The sequence below is a fragment of the Triturus cristatus genome, chromosome 4_1 (assembly GCF_964204655.1).
Source record: "Triturus cristatus chromosome 4_1, aTriCri1.1, whole genome shotgun sequence".
Lineage (NCBI taxonomy): Eukaryota > Metazoa > Chordata > Amphibia > Caudata > Salamandridae > Triturus > Triturus cristatus.
The window spans coordinates 1,133,880,682-1,133,897,936 of record NC_140585.1 but is presented as its reverse complement, the minus strand read 5'-3'; the positions used below and the strand labels follow the sequence as shown (position 1 = coordinate 1,133,897,936).

At 41.7% G+C, this 17,255-nt stretch overlaps 1 protein-coding gene across 1 annotated transcript in view; it reads right to left on the bottom strand.

The window, feature by feature from the left end:
* LMOD2 (leiomodin 2) overlaps positions 1-17,255 on the bottom strand; it is a 40,973-nt gene that overhangs the window by 12,994 nt on the left and 10,724 nt on the right. Inside the window, exon 2 of the mRNA XM_085654199.1 lies at positions 6,914-8,260. Coding sequence (XP_085510325.1) covers positions 6,914-8,260 — 1,347 coding nt within the window. The remainder of the gene's footprint in view (positions 1-6,913; positions 8,261-17,255) is intronic.

Genomic DNA, 17,255 nt, shown 5'->3' with positions numbered 1-17,255 from the left:
ATTGTAACAGGACTACAACAATACAACGAAGTACCAATATTTGCCCTAAAATGCAAACGAATGTCTTGGACAATCTTGTTAGGTCTAAAACCACATGAAAAACCCAGACTCCTAATATGGGTACCTTTCTCAAGCTCCCCCCAATCAGAGGACACCACAAGTGTGGTAATTGTTCACCATATAAAAACACAATCGAGGGCAATGAATTTAGCTGTAAGGGTTTCAAGATAAAATACAGAGTTCACTAACTGTAACACAGAAAACGCTGTATACTGTTTACTATGCCCAAGTGAGACAGCCTATATAGGCAAAACCAACCAAGAAATAAGGAAGCGCATTATTCAGCATAAATCAAGTATTCACTGTAAAACAATGCATGCACCTATGGCACAACATTATGTTGAAAAGAAACATGCATTGTCAGACTTGAGATGAACAGTGCTTAGGTATGTCACAATTGCCAATGCTGAACCTGTACTATTACATATTGAGGCACAAATGATACTAAGGCTGCGTAAAACAGTAAATGATCTGAACGAGTTGTCAGAGATTGGCAACTTTTTTGTACAATTAGCTAAGCCCGGGCTTAGCTAATTCAGACTGATGTGATGAAAGAAGTATGCAAAAGTAACAAGAACGTACACCTGGCAGCACATTCCAAGAAAGGTAATTTAGGGGTGAGCACACCCCACTTTTTCTTCTTTAAGCGTATGGACCAATGGGAGTGTTCAACTACAACTTCCAGAATCTCTAGTGACATGCCGGACAGTAGCAAGCATGTTACCTGCCATCATTTACTGAAAACCTCCCCTGAGGCAAACTGTAATAATCCCCTGCATGAACGAAGGCTTGAATGCTTGTCCAACTGCGACCGGACTTTTTGAATGATGCAGTTTACATTGAAAGATACATTAGTGAGCCTGCACATGTTAATATAGCACCAGAGTATTTCTTTGCTTGATCCACTTAAAAACATAAAAGGCTTGATTACGAGTCTGGGGCGGAGGTGGCGGTCACCAGACTGCCCCATTACGATTAGGGTGGTCGGACCGCCACAGCCCGGCCGCAGCCACCAGAGAACCGCCATTCCCTGGGGGTGTTGTAGTGGTCAGGAGGCCACAACATGCTTGGCGGGACCGCCATGTTCCGGCCAAGCATATTAAGAGTTTCCTCTCCGCTGGCGGTGTCATGGAGGTTCTTACTCCATGAAAACTGTGGTGGAGAGGAAATAAAGTTGGACCTGCAGGGTCCCCTGTGCCTCCTCAGCATGGGGATGCATGCGGGGGGCAAAACATGTGCCTTACTGTGGAATGCCCCCAGTTCCTCTACGGCTGCAGGAACCGTTTTTGGCATTCCCATTGCGGTGCTCATTTTCAGGGCACTGCCGTGAAAACGCCCCAAAAAAGCCTGCCAGACAGGGGGAAACTAATCTGGCGGGCAGCCCGACTACAGCTTTGGTTGTCCGGAAGGCAGGGCGGACCAGGTGTCGCACTGTCAAAGTCGTAATCAGGCCCTCAGTATTACGTTTTTCACTTTCCTTTAAGGCTGCCAGAAGCTCAAGTTGTAGGCAAAAGCGCAAAGTGACTCGACCACATACAAATGGTATGCCATTGAGCCTTTGAATATTACTTTAGTGAGCCCGCAAATGTTGATAGAGCGCTAGCACACTTTTCGTGCTGCATAACATAGTAAAAACACTGAGCTCAAGTTTTTCCCTTTCCCCAAAGGCCACTTGAAACTCAAGCTGCAGGCTGAGCTCTATCCTGCATTCACGACTGCCATACAAAACAAAGTCACTCGCCACAACAATAAGTATGCCACAGAGCCTGAGAGTGCACAAATAGTCCTAACACTGTGTGACGCTTCATTAAAGTTAGTTTACAATTGCATTTCTTTACCCCACTATAGCGACTGCCTACTTACATTGGCAGAGTTTCTTTCCTACCGCAAAATACACAAATTGTGCAAGTCTACAACATTAAACTTGGAGACAGGACAGTTGCCACACAACAGTAAAAAAAACCTGTGGCAATCACCTTCTACATTATTGCAAGATTGGTATGTTAAACTAGGTTTTAAGGCTCCTCCCTACTCAAATATGTCTCCGACTAATTATTACTGATCTCAGAGAAGTGACATATGGTTTTATTTTTTGTTTGCATATAGTGTTCATTAAGGAACTTTGTGTGCCCCAAGGATGACCTTCGTAAATATTTTTTATGCCCATAGAAGGTAAAACGTTTCAGCGTAAATCACAGAGGTTGAGGGCATACCCACACAAAGCGTAACAGAGGCCAGAAAATAGTTGACTGGATCTATGAAAATTGGAGCTACTTTTCAATCATGAAAGAGGTGCAACAGGGTGTCCCAAACCTATATGGCCATTCTTGGATTTCCATAAGGATAAGAAGGACAAAGTTGTAACTCCCATGTTGATGCAACCTATGTTGGATACTTTTTTTGCTATATGGACATTTGTTTGTGAGATATATGTCAGAACTGTGGATTGATGGTAAATGTTGTTTTCCCTTTTGACCATATTATGTACCCATCTTAATGTATTGTAAACACTTTGCGATGTTAAAAACTCTTTTGTGATAACCTGCTAGTACTTGATATCTTATGCATGTGCTATATGTCTCTAAACAACTCTCAGTGATGTCTTCTCCCTATAATTGTGAATGATGTTTTCGTCTTAAATCTGTTAATTTGTTGTGTTTATACATGATTTGTCTTTAATACATTTTAGTTCTATGTACAGGTGTTGGATACTACTAAAATACTGCTTCGAGTAATAAAAAATGCACTTTTTAAGGTTTCGGCTCAGAGTAATTACGTGGCCTTGGACAGGATTGAAGAATTTTTGCTTTAGGAGGTCTCTTAATGTATTGTTTAACTTTTAGAAAGTTGGCATTTTCTTACCTTAGCCCTCTGGTGCCTGCTGCCTATCTCTGATCACTTGTCTGCGGTGGGTGACAGCTGGGCTTTGTGTATTCCCCCTAGACTGCCACACACAATGGGAGCTTGTGTGTGCGACTTGATGGGCCATAATGGGAGGATGAGAGGTAGGAGATGGACACAGCCTCACTTACAGATGAATAGGCTGCATCCTACCCCCACATAAAGGGCTGCATATCTCCCTGTAGTGAGTCTGGATTCAGGGCAGGAAGGGAGGACCTCTGTGTACTTCAAAGACCTGTCTTTGAAGTCTCCCCCTAAATCAAAGGCCCAACTGAGTATAAGTACTGGACCTCTAACACCATGACTTCAGTACACTTATAGCACTCTGCCAGGAAGAAGAACTGCTGTACTTCTAAAGGACTACCATTCTGCTCGACTGCTTTATGCTGGACTCCTGCCTTGCTGTGTTGCCATGCTGCCTGCTGCTCTCTCTAACCAGCCTAAGATGTTTGATCCAGCGGAACTGAAGGATCCTCTGCTGCAGGAGCAGAATAGATGCATAACCGCTGTTGTGGTAACAGGACCAGCGCATTTTCCCTCGGATCCAGCGGACTGCTTTCGGAAGAACCACTTTGGAACCAACGCATCGCAGCCACTGCAAGGAGAAGATCGACGCATCACCTCTACTGCATGTAGAAACCCAGTGCATCGCATTCAGAACCATCCCATCTCGAAACTGGTGCATTGCCTTCGGAACTGATGCATCACCGCCATACCTATTGAATTTTTGTTGTTTTGGTCTTGTTTTATTTATTTAATTAAGTTGCATTGTTCTAACCAGTTGTGGTACCCTTTTTGTGTGGTGTTTTCACTGTTTTACTGTTTGAAGTGTTGCACAAATACTTTATACACTGCCTATAAGTTAAACCTGGCTGCGCTGTGCCAAGCTACCAGACGATGAGCAAAGGTTACTTTAGGGTTGCCTGACACTTACCCAGACTGGGATTGTGCCTGCTGTTTGACTTAGGGTCACACCCCCAGTCAAATAACCACATTTCTAACAAATATTTACTCAGCCCAGCTCACAGAGGCTGACTGAACATATGTATGGGTCCGGTTTGGGCAGTATCAACTAATCTGGCCTTCCAGGCCTTCTCCCTCACCCCAAACAGGATCATGAAAGTATTAGAATATGTCATGAGTGTGCTTTCAGAGCTTTTTGCTTTTAGCAAATTTAAGTAAAAATTGTGCTGTAATATCCACTGTTTGACTAATTTTTTAGAAACTTTTTCCAAAATTTCTTTTATTCTGTTTAAGTTACAAATAGATAATGGAACCAGAAGTCAATGCAATACGTCTGAAATACAGTAATGTTTATTCGGATAGTGACTACGGACAAGTGCTTTGTTGTTTATGGGTGAGATTTTCTATGTTAATATGTAATTTGTATTATGTATTATTCATGATATATTGATCTGACGCGTTATACATGTAACACCTATGTACAGTACCTATGTAAAGTACTTAGGGAGCCATGATATGTAGCACAAATCTACTATCCACCTCGGGCAAGCGCCCAAGATGTATACTGTATATGTATATGCTTAAATGTCCTTCATAGCAAATGCTAAGAAACAAAAGGTAAAAAAAATACTTTTTGGAAACTTTCCAGGGAGTACAATCCCCACCACATCCCCCATGTTTAAACTGCTTTGCCTTCTTCACTCACTCACTAAAACCTATCATTTCCATTGTCCGTGCAAGCAGTGGGTGGCACTGGTGGTGAAAGCAGGTAGTGCCAGTGGGGAAAGTGGGCTTCAACCTCTTAAATCAATTTTTTTGGCGCCAGCACAAATTAGGCACTGAGAAGAGAAACCCACTGCAAGGCATCTCATCACCCCTACTGTAAGATGAAGGTATCACCAATGGGGAGCAGCCGGAGCAGCCAGTGCGTGCCATCTCACCACTCTTTCCAGATAAATGCAGACTCTGCAGGTAGCGGAAGGGACAGCCAGTGCTTGCCATCTCACCACTCCTGCCAGATAAATGTAGAATCCACGGGCAGCAGAAGTGCATGACATCTCACCTCTTCTGCTAGATAAATGTAGACTCGGCAGGCAGTAGAAGGGACAGCCAGTGCATGGCATCTATTGCCTCTCTGCTGTTAGATAACATAAGTATGAGAGAGGATTTGACTCCCCCTTGTGCTCCTTGCAGACGTGGGAGGCACAGGTGGAAGCCCCTGCATGTCTTCTCATTTCTAGTACTAGGAGCAAGGGCTTCCATACACAAAAGGAAAAGAGTGGACTCCAATCTCTGAAGAAGAGAGAGGAGACAACATGACCTTCTCTCTGCAGTGCTGTAAGTAAAGCTGCATTGATCGACTCTCCCTTTCGTACGTGCACAAGTGAAGGAGCTTCTGAATGAGGTGAGTTGTGTGAACTCCCACTGCTGCAGTTTTTGAGGAGGACCTTCAGTGACAGAAATAACTTGTCCTCCTTGCCGCTGTTGGCAGCAGAGGAAAAGGCCACCCACAGACACAACAAGGCCACTGTTTCTCCACTGTTCTCTGCAGTCCACTGGTGGATTCATTTCAAGCGTGGTGCTCAGCTTGCAACCAGGTGCAAACGATGTTTGTATCTGAAGTTATATTATGGGGGTTGCACAAATTGCTCTAGGTCCTCTTTTTTCCGTACCCAATTTCAATTTCTCCAGTCCTGGTTAATACCCACATGAAACAGTGCAGTCACAACAAAGAAATTAAGGGAAGTATGTGCTGCAAAACCAGTCGCCAAGACTGTTTCTGCACATTATTCCCCATTTTGCCTGTCGCTAGGAAGGCAGCTGACAGCAAAGCATCAGCTGCAGGGGGCAGAGCGTACTGTTGGCTTGCCCTCCTTTTGTAGCTCATTGAGTAGACTGGCATTGTCAGTAATCAGACAGTGAGCATACCCTCTACCCCCCAAGTGGCCCAAGGCAAAGACAACAACATGGTCTCTTTTCTCTGCAGTGTGAAGAGTGAGGAGATATTGCTGATTCTTTTACACTCAGTAAGTGAAGAAGCACAGGAGAGTTAGGTTTGTGTTTATCATTTGAGGACACAAATTCCAAAAGGACTTCACAGATTATGGCCCAGATTTAGTAGAGATTTGTACTGGAGCAACACAAATCAACACAGACAAACTCAAAGCCTACAGGGATATTTATCAAGCACAAAAGGTGGTCTGCTCTAAAAGAACGCCTTTTTCTCAGTTAAAAAACCTGCTAGAGTGGCTTTGCATCGCTCTGCGTCGAGGGGGCATAGCCGGGGTATTATTGGGAAGGATCAGAGCAGATACCCATATGTTTGCCACAATGCTCAACATCCAAATAAAGCCGGACTTTAGTTTGTATCAAAAAATAACACCTCCTTGAAGCAGGCGTTAACAAGGAGAAATGTGCTTATGTAAAAAAAAAAACTACGCAACTCACGCATTGCATGTGGGCTGCAGTGTACAACACAAACCCAATCAATGGGATTCTTCAAAGTTTGTCTACGTGTAGGAATTCAAAAGGGAAATGTATGCTTCCAGTACAAATCCCATGCTAGACAGTGCACTCTTACCTCTGTACCATAATGCGAAGCTGTGCATCAGGCAAGGCAGCCTGTTTTTGTACCAGCAGAAGGAATGACAGCAGAAGCTGGCCACTCTTAGTAGATATGGCTCTGCACTGTGTTTTCCACCTTGTGCAACACTCGCATTGCATGAAAATGTGGCAAATCTGGCCCTATGTATTCATTAGAAAAAGGTGAATTCCACAATGAAACTGCCCTCTGATATTACAAATCATATTCCTAAAACGCTACTCAATTAACGACCATATAGCTAGATGTACACATCCTAAAATATGTTAACATATACGTAGATGCAAATATGTTAGTATTTTAATTGAATGTGTTACATGTTTTTTTCTTCCCACGTAGGTCTTTTCCAACATACATTTTTAATGTTGCTGTTCCTAGCATGCTTACCCGCTTTAGCTGTTTTATGTTGCTGTCACGAATGGCTGACATCAGATCATCATGTTGAGATCTTTGTGGAGTGGAAGGCCTGGATATTTCCTCTGCTCTTTTATCAGAGATGGATCTGAGTGAATTTTTAATTTCTTCCAAAATATTATCTTGTCGCTTTTTGGTTTTCTTGCCTTTTCTTTTGTGTTGACCATTTTGCATCTTCTTTTTGGCTCTCTCCGCTTGCTTTATGACTTCTGCTATGTTCCTGGTGGGTGCTTTTTTCTCGGAGACTCTAGCTGGTGGAGGCAGAGGAGGTGGTGGGGGAGGTGGTGGTGGAGGTGGTGGAGGTGACGGAGCCGCTGGAGGAGTGTTTGTGAGTTGAATTTTTCTTGCGATTTTTGGCGATGACCAGGGTGAGCTTCTTGGGGAAGTATAAGGTGAGGACCCAGGAGTTCCCTTTTGCAAGGCCTTTGTCCTTGTTTTGGCTGCCCCGTCATTGCCCAATTCTCTCTGTTCTTGCATCCGCTTCTGTCTTTGCTTATCCATGTTTCTTGTCAGAATACCAGTCATAGACATCCTTGGACCAGGAAGCTCAAAGTGGTACCCAAGTTTTACCACTGTTGTATTGTCCTTCAGCAGTTTAGCGATTTCCATCTCAACCTGACTTCCCATGATATGTCTCTGGTTGTGGAATCTTAATTCTGTTAAAATATTATTATGCTGCAAGGCTCTCATAATGGCCAGTATTCCCTTTCCTGTGATGAAATTTGACTCGATATTTAGACTAGTGATGGTACGGTTCACCGTCAGCATATTAGCAACAGCAATTGCAGCATTGTCGTCAGCATGAGTATTGGCCATGCTGAATGACTTAACTACAGTGTTCTCTTTTAAAGCTTGGGCAAAACGCACCAGCGTCTCTATGGTGATATTGTCAATGTTGTTTAGGTTAACATCAGTGGTCTCAGGGTCATTGTTTTTTATGTTTTCCAGAGTGTCGTCAATAACAGTTGGGTTTCCACCAAACCGGCTGCAGGCTGCTGCCTTAAGGCTGAGGTCCTCTTCCGTTTGTCTGCAGTTTTTGGTGGGAGTCTGATGATGCCCGTTGACTAGGACTTCATTGGGAAGGCCACCGTTGCACTTTATTATCTCATTTTGAGGGTCCCTTTTACTTGCTATCTCAGCTGACTCGGAGGCAGTGTGTCCCTTAGTTTGCTCTGTCAGCTTTTCTTCATCCTCACTTTCTTCTTCTTCCTCTTCCTCGCTCTCCTCTTCTTCAGTGTAGGCTTCCTCAGAAGCATCACTTTGACACCCAGCAAAATCCTCTTCCTCACTTTCTTCCTTACTGTCTCCTTCCTTTGTCTCCTGAAAAGAAAAGAAAACCTTAGTTATGTATGTATGTATGTATGTGAAAGTAAAAGACCACATACAGTCATACACCACTCAAATTTTACCAAAGGGACACCACAAACTCTTGTTGCTATAAAATGAAGGAAAATGAACTCTTAGCTCCAAATTCAACAAAACACTTAGGAAGTGAGTCATCTGACCTAGAGATGGGAAGTTGATAACAGTGGTGGCTGGCAAAGGTAAGAAGGGTGAGGCGGGGGAGTCAACAGTCGACAGGAGAGATAAAATATAAATAAAACCACTTACCTTGTAGTCGCCGCATCGTCCAGTCGGCAATGCAGCGAGCACAAGGTAAGTGGTTTTATTTATTTTTAAATTAAATTTTACCCCTCCCATTGACTGTCGACTTAGCCCCCACCCCGGCCCACCACTCCTACCTGTGCTGGCTGTCACTGGTTAATAATAATCGGATTTTGTGAAAAACAGAGAAAAGTTTCATTTTTCCCTGCAGATGAGCTGTTTCACTTCAAGGGGAAAAAAAAGAGCTAAGTTGACAGAATATGGCTGGCTTCACTCTTTCCTATATGTTATGAAATTTACCAACCTCTTTAGAGTTGTTCTATACATTTCTGTAAATTGGGTGGCATAAATCTTCATTCAAATTATTTTGAAGGTGTTTGGCTACATTTTCAAAATGATTATAGTATTACTGCATATTTAGATACGTGTGATGCTTGCCAATCTGTATTTACATAATTGCCATCATTTGTTGTGTCTGCATTTGCTTAGTTATGCTTTTGGGGTGAGAAACTTCCCATATTGGGTTATTTGTCTACACAGTTCTGATCGCTTGTTACTCCACATTCTTATCATAGTTTGTATTTGCTTAATTCTGATCTTAGTCTATAGTCACACAATTCTTACCTTTGTTTCTATCTACAATCACATAGTACTGATCAGTTGTGCATTTATTAAATTGTTCATTATTAACAAAGTTCTGAATATGTATCTACATTAGAATTTACATGTTTACACTTATATGAAGATTTTGCTATGACCTGTTAAAGTGCACTTTTCTGGCTTATGTTGACTAGATCTTGGTTAGGGCTCTCTGCTACATTTTTTTCAAATGTCTCACCCTGAGCGTTAGGTTTATTGTTTCTGCTGCACACAGTTAACCAAAGTCATGTTTGTTTCTTTCTGAATGATGCTGTTCTTGAAGTCTTTCTAAAATGAGTTCAGCAATATTACAATATTCAAGGTTTCTTTCCCTGCTTGCTGTATTACATTCATTCACAATAGTTCACAGTTGTGCTGTAATTAGTTTGTTCTGCCATCTCCAGATGACATTAGCATAGAGTGGGTTGAATCAATATTCATGTAGTCAGATAGTGCTTAGGAGGGCAGGCGGTATGACGCTCTATTTACTGTTCCCTGATTTGCTGGAAATTGTATTCTTTTGCTCATACCATGATGAATCTGCGCTTTTAATGTTAGTCTATAAAAAATATTTCCTATATAAACCCTCAAATTGGGGCATGAGCCTAATGACGTTCTGATGCTACTAGGGATGCTGTCCAATTTCTTACTGATTTTCAATGGGACTTAGAATATTTATGATATTGCCCATCATTCTGTATTGCCCTGTTGCTGAGAACCTTCACTGCAATGAGTTCATGCATCTTAATTTTAGAATGTCTGCATTATACCTATTGAGTTTTTGTAATAAATATTTTTAAAATTTCTCAATCCTGCCCCGGAACTAACTTATTGAATCTGTCCTTACTTCATTGACTGTATTTTTTATTTATAGTGTTGTGCCTTATCTTGGTACATATTGCCTCATGAAATTGCAGTTTGACACCGCTCCGACCCATTCACCATGGGCGAATGGCTGAAGTGCTTTTTGGTTGTAAGAATTTAGGCCCTAGGGGGCCACATAATAACAGTCAATGACTGCTTTTCTATCTTTACTTACATAATTCCAACACATGTTGATCTTTGTTGTTTTTGTTTCAAATAATTTTGATCATAGTGGTCTGCCTTTTGATAATTTGTGTTACCAATTATCACCACCATTGTAAACATATCAGCATGTCTCTCCATCCTCAGATGCGTTTTACTTATCATGTTACTAGGTACAGCATCAACTGCCCTTCTGGGCTAGGTTGGTGCTTTATAAATAGCCTCAATAAAATAACAAAATACATGTGCATAGCTATGACCATTTTTGATCTTCATTCAACTCATTCTGATCCTTGCGGGTCTGTCTTTGGAAAACGCCACATGTTTTCTGTCTATAATCACTTCATTTGGATGAGCTGCCTTTGTACTGTGGGATTAGATGTAAAGACTATTTATGTTCAATTATCGCCAAGTCTGGATCAATGGAACAGTCTGCAGGCATGTCAGAAGCTTTTGAGGGGCCAGAAGCCAAAACTTTTACTAAGCCCCTCTTTGGTTTCTGATCCAAGGGGAAGGCGCATAACTAAGAGATTATGTAAACTGGTGAAAAGGAAAACACAGTATTTGGCGACGCCTAGTGGTGTTGCTGTGTTAGCTGCATCACAGTGCATGTAGATCAGCCCTGCTTTTTATCATGTGAAGACATGTTGTAACAGGGGCACGAGGCTCCAAAAGGTGTGGGGCCTGAGGCAAAGGGTCTTTACTGTCCTCCCCCTGTGAAGGACCTGGCAATATTCTTATTACAAGTCTAGTCTGAAGAGGTGGTTGAATATGAACTGTTCAATATAATTTAGAGGCAGATTTATTAATAATTCATGCAACAGTTCGGCAAGGCAAGTTGCTACGCCATGTTGCATGAATGTAGAGAGCTGAAAAGCGCCATATCTACTAAGATAGGAATGCAGAATGCACCATGCATCATGCAAAGAAAGAGAAAATAACAAGAAGAAAAAACGATATTTCTCTTTACTATGCCTCTCTGTGGTAGGCATACCAATTTCACACAAATCCATCTTTATAAACCTTAGTAAACTGTAATTGTGTGAAATCCATGGAAGGGTCCACAGGAACTCCCATGCTCCCCTTGGAATGCCTACCACTAAGAGAATGAGAACTTGTGTGACTTTGAACATTTTCAAATAAGCCTTTGTGTTGCTTTGTGCGTGAAACAGGGGCAACACAAAGGCTAAGTAAATCTGCCCCCTAATTCTCTTAACTCGTAGCCCCAATATATGCATTGATGTAAAATACATGTTGCATCTTCAAATGTGTAGTCCTTTGTCTGTGTCAACATGTTCCCGTGTATTACCTTCTTGTATGATGTACATAGGGGCATTTGTACAGTGAAATTTTGGAGTGCTGAGCTGTGCCAAATTAGGCAGCACCGTGCTCTGACATTTTCAAAACACAGGGATGCACTGTATTCACAACAATACGGCATAACCCTCTGTTTTCCCTAGCACTTGCACTAAAATTAGCTGCTTAGCGCCAACGCAGGCACCCTTGCACCAGATTTCAAGGGTGCCTGCGTTGCAGGAAATGATCATTTATGTGCAGAAAGGGACACCTTCCTGCACATAAACAATCCATAATGGCGGTTTGTTACTACTGTGTGTGCTGCAGAATACGGCACACATAGAAGTAGCAAATCGGCATTATTTAATGATTGTTTATGTGCAGGAAGGGACACCTTCCTGCACATAAACAATCATTCATGGCGTTTTGCTCTTTCTATGTGTGCTGCAGAATGCAGCACACATAGAAAAAGCAAAAATGCCTGCTTAGTTTTTGGCACTGCCTCAGATTGACAAATCCTTGTAAATCTGGGCAGTGTCAAAAAGCAATCGGTGTTATAGTGGAACGCACCCTGCAACACCCATTGCACACCCCTTTCACTCTTAGTGATGCGTGTAAAGAGCCCATATTTACAAGGCGGCGTTAAGCCACAAAAAGTGGCTTAACTCCCATTTGTAAATATGGAGAAGGGCACAGCGCCACCAGAACGTTGCTAAAGGTGTCATACTGGTGGTGCTATCCCCTTGTAAATATACCCCATAGTGTTCTCAGTCTGTGTGTTGGGTGTTTGCGTGTAGATCCCTCAGTTCAAGATGAGATCTGAATTAGTTGCCATCATACCTCCTGGATGTATTTCATATTATTTTCTACTTGAAAATCATGATATTAAAATTGCCATATCCTTTTACTTCAAGCCTCTAGACGTCTTTGCTAAGTTCAGACTACTGACTAAATAGAATGCAACATGCAGCTGTCGATGACGTACTGTGATCTGAATAATAAAGCCAAGCATGAAGGGACAGCTGCTGCTTGCTACTTTAAGTCATGCTGAATTCTGCGGTTAGGCAAATGGTGCACTGACCAATAGGCCAAGAATGAGACCTTCAAAACCATTCCTGAATCCTCAAGAAAGCCTACATCATTATTAGGTTGTAAAGGCTAAGCAGACAGAATTCTTTGGAAGTGGAAAATCAAGCTCAAACAGCAAAGTTTGGTTTAGCATTTTTGCTCTTTTTGAGATGTGAGTCAGTCCTAAAAAAAGTTGCATATGTGGAATCGATGGCCTTTTTAAAGGGGCACATGTTGTTCATCACCATTGAAGATGTGAATCCAAGTTCCAGTTATTACAAATAGGCCTCAATACTCAATTACCCAATTCAATTTTTTTTTAAAGCAGCTGATTGTATGGTTGCTTGCAGCATGGGCCAGTACTCATATTATTATCAGGACCCTGCTACAAACATCCAAACATCTCAACAGTGTGGGAGGTATCATCTCAAGTGAAAAGAGATCCTAAATGACATCATTGATAACATCAACCAATAAATGTGACAATTTGATATATGCTTCTGACACTGAAACATATTTAGTGAGCTACACCTAGAGCACATTTTCTATAGCTTCTGCACTGCTAAAGAATGTAAGCTTTGCAACATGCTTAGCCTCCTATTGGGACTTGCATCTGTGAAGGGTGTGCGCTCTCTTGAAGAGTTCGCCATAGGAATAAATGCTGTACATAGTAGAGGCTTCACCATCCAACAGGCCTTGAGAGTCTGTAGGTTGTGGGCTCTCTGTGAAACACTGTATACAGGGCCACAACTGTGCAAAGTATTGACTTGGCAACCTAATACTGTTTGTGGGTTAGGCGAGAGTGCTCTCTCCATGAGAAGTTGTACAGAAGATAGAAGGTGTTCATTGTAGGTGCTTACCCACCTAATGAGGCTTGGTGCTTCGAGGGAGCGAGCTTTCTGTAAAGAGCTGTGCACAGGACGGAGGCTGTACATAGTAGGAGTTTGACCACCTATGTGGCTTGGGTTTTTAGAGGGAGTGGGCTCTCCGTGAAGAGTTTTACACATGGTGAAGGCTGTGTGTATTAGGACTTGGGAACCTAAAGTGGCTTGGGTGTTTGGAGGTAGTGGACTGTCCATGAAAATGTGTGCACCTTGCAAAGTATGTGCGAAGAAGGGGCTTGGCCACCTAAGCGGCTTGTGTGTCTAGAGGCAGAGGACTACAGTCTAATGATTTTATATGAGCACATAAGCTTATTAAGTTTATGCTTTACACGATTCTGTACCATGTAGTACATATTACAAAAGCTGTACTGGTTTGTACAGTAAATTGAACAGCAGTATGGTGGATAATGTCATCAGTGATGTCACTGAACATGTAATGGGTAATGTAATATGTGAGGTCATAAGCAGTGAATGACGAGGGTGCAGGTAATAGTTAGCTGAGATAACTATAACTGGTGAATTTCAGTAGTTTTTGTAGTTTCAAATGTTCTAAGTGACAATTGTGCCTAAAGATAATGTCAATTTAACCAGTTTTTTCAGTGAAATTCTAAAGGTTTTTTTGTACTTAAAGTAAGATATCATTACCAGACCTACCTATAAAATTACTTTAGCTTTTAGATTTTTCAGTGAATTTCAGAGTTTTTTTCACATAAAGTAATGTCTTATTACCCTATCTACCTATAATGTCACTTTCACCTTTGTGTTTTTCAGTTAATTTCTAGGATTCCTTTTAATGCAAGGTATGATCTTACTGTCATACCTAACTATAACGTCACTAGCCTGTGAGAGACAAGCTTTGCACCCAAACCCAACAGGGGGTAGCCAATCCCCCCTCCCAAGACTACACTTCACAACCACCCAATTATAGCGCTCATCACTATATAAAGGGATCTCATTTTAAATATTGCAGGTCTACTGGCTTTCTCAAGGAGTCACCACATCGGTATATAACAAAAACATGCCTATTGGTATTGTCAAGAGGTGACCACATCAATATACAAGACAAGCCTATTCGCTTTGTCAAGGGATCACCACGTCATTATATAAAGGCAAACCTATTGACGACCTCACCATTATACATTGCAAACCTATTGGCTTTGTCAAGGGATCATCACATCAATATATAAAAGCCACACCTTTTGGCTTTATCAATGGGTCACTACATCAATGTATAAAAGGCAAGCCTCAACTCAAATGTCTGTTTCTCTAGCTGAGTTTTTAAGCATAGGATTAGCACAGTGTCATCCACGCCGTTCAAGAGAACAAAAGACTTTGTCACTCTTAAACTTGGCATGGATGGCACTGTGCTAATCCTTTGCTTGAAAACTCTGCTAGAGAAACAGACATTTGAGTTGAGCAGTTTTAGAGTATTGGTGGTGTTGCAGCCTGCTCCATAGAAAGGAGCCGTTCTTAACCTCAACTTAGGAACTATCCAGAGTTCCCTGCTTCCTTTTTTGCATAATTTATGTGACACTCTAAGCCTGAAAGGGTATGATCTTGATATATACTGGGTGCTCTCTTGTGTCTGGGCAAAGCTATACCTCTCTCTTAAAAGCTCTAACTAGAGTAAAACACATCTGTCAGGAGTTTGCCTTTATTCATTTCTGTTTGGCTTAAATGGTATTTTACTGATCCAGAGCAGTAATAATGAGCTTCGAGTGATAAATGGCTTTTGTAATTTTCCACCTCAGCATGGATAGCAATTGCTGATCCTATGCTTAAAGACTTGCTGTAAAAATGGCAAAAGGCTTTGTCACTCTCTAGCTCGGCAGACATTTGAGGTGAACAAACTCAGAGTGTCAGTGGCGTAGTAAGGTGCTCCATCGGAAGGAGCTGATCTCCACCTAAACTTAGGAACTGCCCAGAGTTCCTTGCTTCCTTTTGTTGGATAATTTATATATATCCCACTGGTGGTCGCAAGTAGGCAGTTATAGTTAGGCCTGCGTTTCTATAGGAAGAGCATCTTTTCGTTTACTAATAACATTGGTGCTATTTTACGAATCTTCAGAAAACAAATGCTCATCCACCTCAGCTCTTTTCTGTAAATTTTTGGGGTGATTCATCAAGCAGGGGCTGAGAAAAAAGGGGGTCCCAAAGCCAAATATTCCCAAGCATTTTCCATGAACTTTTTTTAAAAGGGCTAGAGCCCCAAACATAAAGGAACTGCACCAAATTTGGCAGTAAACTAGAACTTGTCCCAGAAAGCGTACTTTTTGCGATTTGGTGTAAATCCGTTCAGTAATTTTCGATAAATTAAGGTTATAAAAGATTTGTATATCTGGATGCTCTTGACAGCTCTTTTTTCCTGTCAGCTGGCTTGCGTGGGAGTGAGAGGCTCCTGCGAGTCCCACAGGAGATGGTGCTCTGATTGGCTAGTTGCAACATGAAGTGAAATGTTGCAGCCGCCAGTTCAGGACACGGTGTCTCAGCACTTACAAATGTTATCAGTCTGATCAGATGGAAAAGAGGAAAGCGACGTACCTTAAGGAACTCCAAGTTTCACATTTTGGTGGGGAGACTCAAAAGTTGGTAAGGAAAAGGTTAAAGTTCTCTCCGACAATAAGTATTTAGGGTCTGAATCAGATGTTTGGTGGCCTCGCACCCGTGGGGGCCATACTGGGGGCCCCCAAAGACAGTTTCCCACTGCTTTTGTGTGCCTGAAAGACCGGCACAAAAAGGCAGTGGGAAACTGCCATCGTACTCCCTCAGATAGAAAGAGCCGGCCGGGGGAGTACTGAAGGGTGTCGGGAGAGGGGAGGTGAAATCATGCACCGAGCTGGAACAGGGAATATTAATATGATTATTATTATTGTTGTTGTGTTTATTAATAACAATAATAATGATAACATCAATAATAATAAAAGAAATACTAATAATGATAATAATAGTTTAGGCTAATACAAATAATAATAATAAGAAAATTATTATTCAGAGTATTATTCCTCTTTATATTAGTAGTAGAGGTATTCATAATAATGAAAACAATAATATTGAAAATACTACTGTTACTACTACTACAACTAGTAATAATAATCACAGTGGCAGCCGGCACAGGTAAAAGCAGTGAGGTGGTGAGGCGTGGCGGTGAGGCAGGGGGGTGGAAGTCTACAGACGATGGGATAAGTAAAATTTTAAAAAAGTATAAAACCTTGCGCTCGCCGCATTGCCAACTCAGTGATGCGGCGAGCGCAAGGTAATTGGTTTCATTTATTTATTTCGTTGTTTATTTGAAGTTATTTATTGCGTCGTCTGTCGACTTCCCTGACTCAGATCCAATCATTCGAGGCCCAGAGAGTTATGCCCCAAGGAAAGGCACTCCTAATGAGGGTGTATACATGTTTTAACATAGACATGTTTGCTTCTTTGTAGAATCATTCTTTGGGCGGAACCTATTGCCCGAGTTACTGGAAATATGTAAAGTTGCGTCTTTTGCATAATTATGGATTTCCCACATTTGCCACATAAACAATTATCTGCTGCATTACTTCCAGATTTTAACAAAAAATATTATTAGTTTCTAGCTCAAACAGATCAAAAGTGACAAAAAATGCTGCAACATGTGGTGCTGTACAGTGGAAGGCACTTCGCAAAGATTGACTGATCACCTTTAAAATGCATTATGCCACATAATTTGGTCCACCCATGCCTCATAATTCCTGTGGCCCCCCTGCCCACAACCCACTCTTTACAGTGAAATCTGCATTACAAGTGCTTTAAATATCCCCCATTGTCATCTT